The sequence below is a fragment of the Gavialis gangeticus genome, unplaced genomic scaffold (genome assembly GCF_001723915.1).
Source record: "Gavialis gangeticus isolate Ggan-Ray unplaced genomic scaffold, GavGan_comp1, whole genome shotgun sequence".
Lineage (NCBI taxonomy): Eukaryota > Metazoa > Chordata > Crocodylia > Gavialidae > Gavialis > Gavialis gangeticus.
This window is the reverse complement of record NW_017729034.1, coordinates 56,727,955-56,740,054: the sequence shown is the minus strand read 5'-3', so window position 1 is coordinate 56,740,054 and position 12,100 is coordinate 56,727,955. Positions and strand designations below refer to the sequence as shown.

Here is a 12,100-nt window from a genome sequence, read left to right as displayed (position 1 = left end):
AGGAGTGAGGGGTACCAGTAGGGCTAGGGGCTGTTTTCTACTTAAATTATTTACTAGGTCGGGATTGGCTGTCGATGTTTACAAATGGGTCCTGGTACAAAAAAGGTTGACAACCCCTGGATTAGATGCCCTCTGAAGGCCTGGCCAGCCTGACTTTATGATTTTCTATCATTTTGGTGACTTCCAGACGCAGGTCACAGCACCCTGAGGTCTTTGGGTGCCCTGAAGTCCTTTCCAGGGGTGCTGCAGGATGCCCTGAGGTCCTTTTGAGTGTGCTGTGGGGTGCTACACAATGTTAATGCTGGTATCAAATGTAGCTCATGAGATTAAACCCAGAGATTTCAAAGAAGGAATCAGTCATGTTAAATCTGTTCTGTCCCTCTGTGGGCTTCCTGAGTTCTTTGCACCAGAAGAATTGATCTATTACTACCTTTCTGTAGCCAAAGAATAAGTGAGAACAGTTTTCTAGGGGCATCCAGATTTTATCAAGGTGTGCCTTAAGTCTGAACAATGTTGAGAACCACTGCTCTGAGGTGCAGCCCTGCCCTGCCTTCTGCCTGACCTCACAAAGAAAGCAGGGCAGGGTGACCTCTTTGGCCACAACTATGGACATGCAGTATGTGGCACCGCATACCCATCTGTGGTGCCACACACTGCATATCCAGTCATTCCCTGCACTGCTACCTTGCTGAGTAGGGAAATTTTTTTACCTTGGGGCAGCAGCACACACCACCCATAACCAGAGTCTGACTGGCCAGAGCCACGCTCCAGCTATCAGCCAGGCTCTCAACTGCAGGAATGCTGCAGCTGCAGCACTTCCAGGCCCCCAGGACTCCAGGTGAGGCTGCTGGGGCCAGCACAGTTGCTGGCCTCAGCCTCCCCTACCCCACGCAGAGTAACCTGCCATGCACCAGAGCACCTGTGGCTCAGGAGTTATTGGGGACAAGTAGCAGCATCACCAGGTGTTGGAGAACTGAGCTGTAGACAACATGAAGTACAAGACAGACAGGTGTGCTGGTGCTGCTTGTCCCCAAGGAAAGAAATGTCCGTGTTCGTCCGGATGCAGCCTTTGAGAGCAACTCCAGTGTTTGAGCCTCTCCAGTGATGGGGATGTTAGAAATAGAAAGTGTGCTAGTTAGCATCACATCCTTCTAGGAAGTGTTGGAGTAATCAGACTTCAGATGCTTTGTGCAGAAAAGCCCCCCTGGCCACTTCGCTTTGAGGATCTCCAATGCATGTGGCAGGGGACCATCCCTTTGCAGCTCTTTACAGGCCTTACTGTGCCTTATTTTGGCTAAAGATTAATGAGGTAGAAACATTATATCATTTGTTGTGATTCTAACAATAACCATAGTGTGCCTCATTACTAATTTTTTTTTAATGATAGTTTTGCAAGGCCCTATCCTACAGTTGCTGCATCAGTATAGGCAGGTAGATCTAGCCTTAGGACAGCGGATGAATAGACATAACCCTTGTAGTGCTGTTGTGAGGTAGGCATTATTATTGCCCTTTTATTGTGGGGACTAAGACACAGCGTCTAACTGACCTGCTTCAGTTAACACAGAAAGTTTGTGACAGGTCTTAGGATGTCTGGTCTGCATTATATTCACAGGACCATTCCTCCCCCCACCTATGCAGTGCCTACGCTGCTTCTGTGTTAAATGATGAAGTGTAAAGAGTACAAATGAGCGTGAGTAATTCTTAGAGAATCAATTATGTCAGTCTCTATTCTAGTATTACTGAGCATTTTTTTTGAAGGTGGAAAATGTAATGTGTTACTCTTCCAAAACTCCTTCAAGTTTTGCTAATAGTATCTGTAATATTGTGCATCTGACTCTGTGCAGCACAGTCTGCCTGTTGCAGACTCTGGAACGAGGCTCCATAGAGTGGAAGTCCAGAGTTGTTGGAGTCCAACATACTGCATAAGGAGCAGTTGGACTTGTGAAATCTTTCTGTGCATAAAAGCAACTTCAGTAACAGCCTTCCTTTCAAAATGTGGTGTAGCACTGGAAATGTCTTGAAGGTCTTAAAAGTAAAAGCTGTTAACATTAGTTTTTCTTTTAAATGTCTGGACAGCACACTGAGGATTGTTTAACATTTTTACTGCTGTTTTTAGAGGTTCTTATTTGAGAAGCTCACTATTATATAAATTTCAGTCATGATGCACGGTACCAAATTATAATCAAGCCAATACACAGTTATGTATATTTTTTTCTTATATATACAATAACTTTAGTGTGCCAGTGCTTGCATCTAGCCCAGTGATTCCCAAGGGTGTGCTGTAAATATGTTATATGGAATATGTTAAGGGTTTAACAACATATATATACATGCATGCATGCGCACACATTTTCAGGTGTAAGTGTGAAACGTGCAGCTAATTTTAATCCAGAAAAAGGTATCAAAAGTTTGAGAGACTTTATTTTGAGATGCTCAAGTGATTCAAGTTAAGAGCAAAAACTAATATTTGAACTCCTATAATGATATTAGATCACAGGAAAACTTAAAGATGCATACAACTAAAAAAACCTGCTTTTTAACATTGTGCTGCTTAGAGGGACTAGCAGGAAATATCTTTATATGAAATGTAGGTATTATTTCTAGATCAGTGGTTCTCAATATTTTTAGGCTCAAGACACCTCTAACTTTTTGGAAATTAGAGGCACCCCATTTAAAGACTAATTTATTTCTTACAGGGCTTACCTTTTTGCACCGTGCAGCACCCTTCAGAAGATCTTGCAAGGTGGGCAGGGCACCCCAGAGAGCATGGTGGTGGATTGTGCACAGTGGTTGATGCTGGCAGTGGCTGCTTGGTGGGACAACAGATAAGCCTTTTTTTTTTTTTTTTTTTTTTTGTAGAAAGACAAAATGCCTTCTGTTTGCTGATAGCTCTAGTGTCTGAGACACACCTTGGATATAAAGTATTGTTTAATCCTTCCTTCAGAGCATTCACTGCTAATGCAAATGATAAACAGACACTTAATGTTTGAGTTATGAAACGTCCATCTACAGTTTTGTTTTAGTGCAGGCAGACTTTTTACCGTCCTTTTCATGTCAGTGGTGGGTGTGTGTGTGCATGCATTATTTTTGCTGAGAGATCAGCTGTGCCAGGATGCATCTCCCTGTCTTCCTTCCCCCATGCTTCTGGTGCCTGATCCCGCAGGACAGTGGTCTGGAGTGCCTGGCCTCAACCCGGTGTGTGCATCTCCAAGAGCAGACAAGGAACCCCATGGGGTTCCCGTGCTCTGCAGTGTGAAATGCATGCCCCAGAATCCCCTGCAGGGGATTTTCCAGGGTGTGTGTCTACAAGCATGGAGAAGGGAAGCCCCTGTGAGTACCTTGTTCCACAGCTGAAATGCTGCAGGGGATTCCAGGGCAGGTGTTCCATGTTGCAGAGCAAGGGAACTGCATGGGGTTCCCTGCTCCATGGTTGCAGATGTATATCCTGGGTTAAAGAGGTGTTGAGATTGGGGTGAAAGCAGATGCCTGTGGTATGTCTGGGTTCCCCATCCCACCAGATAACTGGGGACAGGCATTCAGATGCTTTTAGCAATGTCTTGGGACAAACTGTTACTGCACTTTGTGGCAGCAGACTTTGGGTGGTGTGCTGGGGCACCTGTGAGGGAAGTCTGAAGGGTAACTGTTCTGTCCTGCCACAGATGAGGGGAGGGTAGGCTGCCTGAATCTGTAAATGTCTCTTAAAAGTGAGGAGGAAGATAGTTTTTTGAGAAATACAGAATTCCTAATGATTTCTTGATACTGGGCAGTGCTGTCCCCATTTCACTAAGGCAGTATTCCAGGAGATAAACATAGGAAAGATCTCTTGGGGTTTGGAACTTAATTGATGTTACACATAATTCTAGGTCATTAACTTTTGTGTGTAGCTGCTGCTTCTCTTTTTCCTTCCTCCTCCTGGCATTTTTTCTTGGTGATTTTTGTCCAGTTACTCTCTAGTACCATTCCTGAATTGGATACAACATTAGACACCTCTTGTGCTCGTTCTCTATTTCTTTCTTCAGTGCTTATTGGTTCAAAGAGAAAGAAAAGTCCTCAGTTAGGCTCTTCTGCAGAGCACTTTAATAAACTTATTCTTGTAAATGTTTGAACTCCATAATAACTTTCTTATTGGTGAGAGCTGCCATAACTTCTGCTTCCTGGTTTATAACGTGATCTTAGGGTGTGGACAGAGGTAACATTTGAAGCAGGTCAAAGTGGAATGGAGTTTGAAACATTTCCAGAATATAGCATTTCAGACATGCCCAGAGGTGGTGGTACTTCTGTCCATTTCAAAATGAGCAAGCAGCAGCATGTGATAGTGTTGCTCCACAGCCAGAAGACCAGAAAGAGTACGCATCCCAACCAGCCCAGTCTCCAAAGGTTCTCAAGGCCTACTGAGGGTGGAGGAAAGTGCTTGGCTGTTTGCCCAAGGATCTTGCAACTGATGCTTCTTGAGTTTCACTCCAAGCCCAGGGAGTGCAGAATGGAGCCTTACTGCCTCCTTGTCCTGCAGCCCTGGAAACTCTTATACTTTTCAGTTGTGACAAATAGATTTTCATTTTTCTGAAGAGTTGCATTGTATTCTGTTAGGTTATTGTTTTATAATTTTGTATAGGGAACTGTATATCCTAAAGCAAATTTTAAAGAATTCTTAAAAAGTTTTGGAATGAAATACTGCAAGTGTATCCATCTTTACTTGAGCTGCTGCTGCCCCATGCTCTGGGTTGGATCCAGTGTGCAAGGAGCCCCATGGTCCAGATCCAGCACACAGTAACTTTGGCACTTCTCCAGTAGATTAGTTACAGCAAACTCTTTTTTTGGTCTTGAAATCATTAAACTTATAAAATTTTTGAGCAGCAGTTTCAGGTTGGTTCTTTACAATCCATTAATTAAGCCATTGTGGTCCTGGAGTAGTGCCTTGTCATCTTAACCACTGTAGCTGCAAGTGGTTGACTCTACAGAACTCTCCAGGGAGAGGTTCTTTTTACACCTACAGATTTGAATAGGCTAGGGAGTTTGATATAGACAATGTGCTTTATGTTCAAGCCTATACTTGTTCAAATTAGTACTATGGCTTCATTTTAAGTGTGTAATGGTTAAAATACAAAAGGTTAAAGCAGTGCTTCTTGCTGTAAATCTGAAGTTACCTTATTCCGGTTCCAAAGTTAGCATCTGGAAATTCACTTCTTACATAGCTGTTGGAGGATTATCTAAGCCTTTATTTAAGGGAGTGGAAAATGAATTGTGCTTCTGACTTTTGTATGGTTTGTTTTAAGTGTATGAAGTGTTCATTCTGTCTGTATTTTATCCTGTCGTCATAAAAGACAGTGATTTAACTATTTTCACTTTCTGCCTCTTCTGCCCCAGTGCAAAGCTATTGCCCAATCTCAACTACTAAATGTTCCCACTTCCTGAGATAATTTTCAGTGGTTCTTCTTTTAGATGTCATTTGTTCTGGCTGCTTTCTACAAGGTATTTTAACTTTAACAATACATGAAAATTTTCAGTTTTTTGCTAGCAGTTGTTTAAAAAAACTCATGCTAGTCTTTGAGGACAGGATTTAGCAGATGGTACAAATGTACCACATCAGCTTTGAAGGTATAGCTTCTGAAAACTCCCATTGTGCTCTGCATTGGTGATTGACTCAATGGTCAGTTTTCCAGGACTGCAGAATCTTTTCAGCAAAGAAATATTTTTGTTGAAGATGTAGTTTTTCAGCAAGCTTTGAATAACTTCTTCACTGCTTGTGCTGGACAGTCGCAAATTAAGTCCTGGCATTTTATGTGACCATACTTCCTGCCAAACAGTTTCCAAGTTAAACTTTCATGTCATATTGTCATGACTCCGAAGAACTCTGTCTAGGCATACTTTATAGATTCCTCTTCCCGTGGCTCCAATGCCAACTTTATTGGTCATGTCTTGCTGTTCAAGTTCCTCTGTTTTCTGCTGTGACTGGAATAACTTCCCAGTCCCCTCTCCCATTTCCCTCCACACCCTGCCAGTTCAGCCCCTGACCCCTCATTTAGTTTTTCCTTAAATCCTTATATTAAATGCTTTCTCTGTTCAGTGTATGCCTTAGAAAAAGACAAAGTATATTTCTCTTCTGTTTAGTATGTTATGTTGCACCTGTCACCATGCCACCAGAGTGTCTTCAAGGTTAAGAATAAAAAAGGATTAGTGTTTGCATTGGGTTTCTTCTGTCTTCCATTTGGAGGGACAGGTTGTGAAATTATATTTACTTGTAAGTAACTGTTTGCATATAATATTGAATGTGCTATGTGTCCCTGAGTAGGGGAAGTTGTTGTGGGAGTGAATATCAAAGTCTAAGACCACCCACTGAGAGGACCCCTGTCTGATACTTGTATTTTTCCTGAGGTAGAGCTATTAAACATCATCAGGATCCAGGAAAATAATGCATCTCCCAAGATATCTTCAGCCTCGATCCATTAGAGAAGTGAAAAGGACTTGAGGTGGTGCTGTCTGGGGAGCCAGGTCAGGGAGCCAAACCCAGGAATAATTGAGATTGAAGCTTTCTTTGGAAAAAAATGCAATATGTTAAACTAACCAGTCTTTCAAGAACATGAGAGCCTGGTGTTGACAGAAAGATTAGAAGCACCCAACTGCAAAGTGTCTTTACAAGTTGTGGATGTAAATCTTCAACCGGTACAGCTAATTCCATAAGAGTCTAGCAGCTTGTCTTCATCAAGTTTCTCTGACATTGGGGCAGCTTAATGGCTAGTGACTGTTAATGGAAAGTGTATCCTCTGTTTATTGCTTGCATTTGAGCTCGTGAAATGTCACTGCTTTGCTTAGCAGATGCATGTCAATATTGCATAGGAAAAGAGAAGCAATAGAACTGTTGTACTAGACCGGTCTGGTGGCAGAGTACTGTAACTGTCCGCTAGACTCAGTTTCTCTTGATCCCTTCTACTTCTAAGGCTAGGGATGGAAATGATGCATAAACTGATATAAGTGGTAGGAAACCAGTTCAAATCTGTAACACAACAGAAGTTCAGTGGACATAAACTGCTTTCAAAATGACAAAAACCAGTTTAAGATAAACCTGGATGAATGTAATATCAGAATGAACTGATTTAGGTTAAATCTGTTTATTGAAATTCTGTCCCAGATCCTGTCCAGATTAATTAACTGGTAGTCCCCCAGCATCCCAGGATGCTTTGCCCCTCCCCGCAAACCCTGCCTCTCAGTATGGGTGGGCTAGCCTTGGCCCAAGCTTCAGCCGAGTAGGGAGGTATGCTCTTGTGCACCTCAGCTTCTGGCCTGGGTCACTGTGGTCATGTGACTGCATTTCTGGAATCAAAAGTGAATGTATGCTAACTTGCTTATTGGTTCAATCTATGCATCTTAGACTAACCTGCAAAGATTGAATTGATTCAGCCTCTGGCTTTTTGTCTGTACTTGGCTGAAGAGACCAGATAAGTTTCTGTTGCTGATTGTACTGAATGCTGTGGAGAGATCCAAGTGCATGCTTGGGATCAGTACTCTTCATCTCTGTAGAAACAAGGCCCAACCCCATCAGTTTCACTAATACTGTCTGTTCTAAATTCTGCTCTCAAACTTGACTGGGTAGGATCTAGACTACCAGCTTTGGGTTGATGTGGTCAAAGATTATTCTTTTGCTATCTTCTCGGTACAGTTGGATATAACAGGAGATGCAATACTGGCAAAAGATGAAACTAGGTCAAACCTCACGTGTAAAGTATAAATGCAGATAAGACAAACCATTTTGCAAGACCCGAGACCCTTGAGACTGGGAATTTGTTTTTCACTTTGTACATTTTAAAAAAGTTTCTGTGCTTAAAGGAAACCCGTTGTGATTTAGGAGCACAAATGCACTTCTGTCCAAAGCAGCATTCTCATTACTGGCAAAAGTTTATATTGCTCTTGGGATCTGTTGGAGTTCTTCAGCCATAGTTGTAATAGGATGTTATCCTAATGCAAGTATGTATGGATTCCCCACTAGACACTGAGTAAATTTGTGTCCATCTACTACAAATGATTTGTTTTCAGTTTGATCCCTGTAGGCATTTTCTGACGTGTGATTCTGTAAGATCATCGAATCTATGCCCTGGAAGGGTGCATTTTCCTGTTAACACTGAAGTGAATTTTCTCTGTCAAGCTACCTAACGCAAACACCCTGGAGCTTGTATGTTGAGCTTTTTCTGGTGGCAGGGCCTCTGACCTCTGGAATACCTTCATATCTGGCTGCTGAACCTGCCCTACCCCTCCCTTTTTTTTGAACTAATTATCACTGTACCACCTCTTGTTGGGAGTGTTGAATTTTGTTTCTTGGATAAGCCAACAGTTTGCAACACCCTTGTTCTCCTAGGTGCCAACAGTACCCCTTAAAAATCAAGAGTGACCCTTACTGCTGACAACAGAAAACATGATATATGCTGGGTCTGTGCAGTTGAGTGATGAAACTGTTACTGCAGTAAAATTGGCAAGATAAACTATGAAATCTTTTTGTATTTTGGCTGTGCTTAAAACAGGGATAATTCTGTGCACCTGGAGACAGGAAAAGATAAGTAATAATGTAGATTACTTGGCTTTTAGTCTGTAAGGCAATATTGTTTACAATTTTAAACTTTAAATGCATTGTACTAGCACATTGTACCTAGTATTTCAGTAAATGGAGTATCTGTAGTTCACTACTTCCGGAGTGTTTAGTTTTAGTTTAATTAGACAGAAGGAATTCAAGTGAAATCTGCTGTAATTGTGAATGAAGAACAACTGGTTGAAACTGAATCCAAGCAAGACAGACTATGCTGTGAGACAGAGGAAGGTGATTTGAGGAGTTTGCAGCTACAGTGTGTTCTTCTGTGAATATGTGAACATAATTGCACAATTTTGTGATTCAGCTGACAGTTAAGAAGTGCTTCTGGATTCTTTATTACCACTAAGTTCTTGTGTGGCAGCATCTGCAAGAAATACTTTTTACCATCCTTATTTGGCTAGGACTGCTGTTCTTAACTTTTTTGATCATGCAGCCCACCTCCACCCCAGTTCACCGTAAAGCCTCACTGCCTACCTCCCACCCCACATTCCCTTTTGTCTTCCAGCTAGCATACTCCCAACCCCACAGCTGTCTCTGTCACGCTCCTCTTGTCAGATAGGCTGCAGAGAGAGACATCTAAGCTTCCTCTGCATTTGTCATTTTACAGTTAACTTTCACAGCAACACTTTTTTTTTTTAACAGAAATTAAAAAAACCCCACAAGACCATTGATAGCCCCCTGGCTGCTGATGGGTTAGATCAATGGCGGCCAACCTCTTTGGCAATCATGCCACAAGGTAAGTCCAAATTATGAGACAGTGGTGGCTGATTTAAAGTTGCAGTGTGTCTTGGTGCCGCAAAATCCCATTGTCACTAAGACACATCAACACTGAATTTGGCAGCACCCACACCCATGGCTTTCGCAGGGCCAAACCACTGAGTCAGTACTTATCCCTGTCTCCTCCCTGAGTGCCACTCCAATCCCTGTCATCTGTGCCTGGGGTCATGTGCCTGTATACCAACTACCTGTGCCACAGGTTGGATGATGGTGATGAAGGCTAACTAAAGCAAATCTGTTATTCATAGTCCTGAAAAACAGGTATTAATTAAGTTGGTATGCTCTAAGTCTAAAGTTGGTGTCAATAAAGAACTCATTCAAAACTTTCCTAGGATGAAGCGAGCCAAAAGTACTGAAGATACGCTTTAGCTTTGCTGTGATGAACAGGGCAAACATTTCAAGCTGCATAAGGAGGCTCCTTGCATATTTTGTTTTGCTTCACTAGCAAGGAGAGGCGACTTTCAAATGGAGGGAAAAGTTTGAATGATAGGAACTGTCAGAACTGCAGGAGGAAGAAGGCAGCATGCTGTCTGCCATGTTAAATAAGACGGGCTACAGGTTGGCTGCATATGCTGTTCATAGTGTTATCAGTAGTCTGCTCATTGAGAATGTTCTTTCAGGATATATACCTTTTTAGTCAGTACACTGGGTTGTGGATTCTTGTTGATTGAAGATTGTATCTGGAAAGAGATCTGTGCTCCCTGAAAATTAATCCCATGTCTCTCAGTAAAAAAAGACTGGCTTTCTCCCCGCTCTTTAAAGGATCTGCTGATGAGAAGGTTTTTTGTATGGGACTCTTCCCATCTACCTCTTAAGCATTTTGTAGCTTAGTGCATTTGGTGAGCTGTGTCAAACTAGCTTTCAATATCCTGTTCAAAGAGTACCAGTAATTTAGTCCTAGAGACCATAGTACTTAATCGGTTGTTGGAAGATTAAAAACAATACTCATCCATAATATTCTGTTAATGGTTGAACAAACTCTGAATGTAAGGGGGCTTGTGTGTTTTGTTTCAGCTGGTGTTGGCTTTCTGACGGTGTCCAGTGTCATCACCATGTCAGCTCCTTTCTTCTTGGGGAAAGTGATTGATGCCATTTATACAAATCCCAGTGAAGACTTCACCAACAGCCTGACCAGCCTCTGTGCTTTGCTGAGTGGGCTGTTTTTGTGTGGTGCTGCTGCAAATGCCATTCGTGTGTACCTCATGCAAACTGCAGGTAAAAGAAACCCAGTGAAGTCAAAGGGGGTCCTTGCCATAGAAACAGGGTACTGTTTAAAGGTCTGAAAGAAATCCCTAGAACCAGTTGTGAATCTCTCTGAAAATTGCTATTTTGCTTCATCACATCAAAGATAAATGAGCAATACGAAGGTGCCTAATGTAAGAGGAATTAAATCTTGACACAGACTGATTAAAGCTCACTGGCCATGTCCAGATGAGTGCGACAGTGTGGTATACTGCACATTCCATTCTCCACCTTACACAGGAGCTGTGTGGAGAGTTTTTTGGTTTTTTTTTTTTTTTGACCCCTTGATATTCTGGGGTCAAAAAAACCCATGGGGGGGGAAAAAAAGGCGGAGTGGCATATACAGTGGCAGTGTGTGCCACCCAAAGCTGGAGCCTGGCTGGCTGGAGCCACACATCGCTGCTGGCCAGACTCCACATGGCAGGATCGCTGCTGCTGCAGCCCTGGGAGGCTCCCAGGACCCCAGGTAAGGTTACTGGGGCCAGCACAGTGCTGGCCTCAGCCTCCCCTACCCCATGTGGGGTAACTTGCCACGCACTGGATATGTCCGCTTTGTTTAGATTCTAGGATTTTGTAACACTTCAGTATGATTTAAATGGAAGAATTCTATTCCAGTCTTTCATAAAGTCAGTAAGGGGAGAGAGGGGGTGTTTCTACATGTGAAGTTTTGGAATGTTAATCTTTTCTGGATAACCATTCTTTTTTCTTGTAGGACAAAGAATTGTGAAACAATTGAGACAAGATATCTTTTCCTCTATTCTGAAGCAAGAAGTTGCTTTTTTTGATAAGACCAGCACAGGGGAACTGATAAATCGCCTATCTTCAGACACAGCGCTGTTGGGCCGTTCTGTGACTGAAAACCTTTCTGATGGGCTCAGAGCAGGAGCTCAGGCTTCAGTAGGGGTTGGCATGATGGTATGTTTGTCTTTTTCCTTTCCCTCACTGCTCATGATGGGTTGAAGACTTCATAAGTTGGTATTAGTAATTTATATGTGTAAAGGTTTTCAAAATCCACTCAAGTTGCTGTGGTTTTTCAGAGAGAGCTTTGTTCTTCTGTGCTCTTTCTAAAGTTTATAACTTTTATGTGCTACTTTCTAACAAGTGACTTGCCTGTAGCCAGCTTGCTACTATGCCATAGGTATTACTTTAATGAGGCACTGCTCCAAAGATGCCATATTGGGCAACATTAAATTGCATGTTACTGTTAAGAATTTTACATTTAATGACTGAGGCAATAGCTAGGATAAAGAGTTCAGTTAAGGGTCTTGGTGTTCTGTACATTCTGCATCAGTAAATGTCTAGCGGATGGTTTAATTTTTATTGCATAAGAGACTTCCCTCCACAATGGTTTGCGTGGCCTAAACATTCTTACAGTCTTATCTCAGAATAGGTAATTTGGTGGCAGTTTTTATAACTGCCATTGGGTTGCTTGTTGCTGTCATTCTAAGAAAGACCAATAAGAAGAAAGGTTTCATAATCACAAAAAAAAAAAAAAAAAAAAAAAAA

The 12,100-nt window shown here is 42.2% G+C and overlaps 1 protein-coding gene across 1 annotated transcript in view; it reads left to right on the top strand.

Annotated features, from left to right (window-relative positions):
• The window catches only part of ABCB10 (ATP binding cassette subfamily B member 10), a 29,959-nt gene that overhangs the window by 1,439 nt on the left and 16,420 nt on the right, over nt 1-12,100 (top strand). Inside the window, exons 2-3 of the mRNA XM_019527507.1 lie at nt 10,367-10,567; nt 11,307-11,509. Of these exons, the coding sequence (XP_019383052.1) occupies nt 10,405-10,567; nt 11,307-11,509 (366 nt within the window). The 5' untranslated portion in view covers nt 10,367-10,404. The remainder of the gene's footprint in view (nt 1-10,366; nt 10,568-11,306; nt 11,510-12,100) is intronic.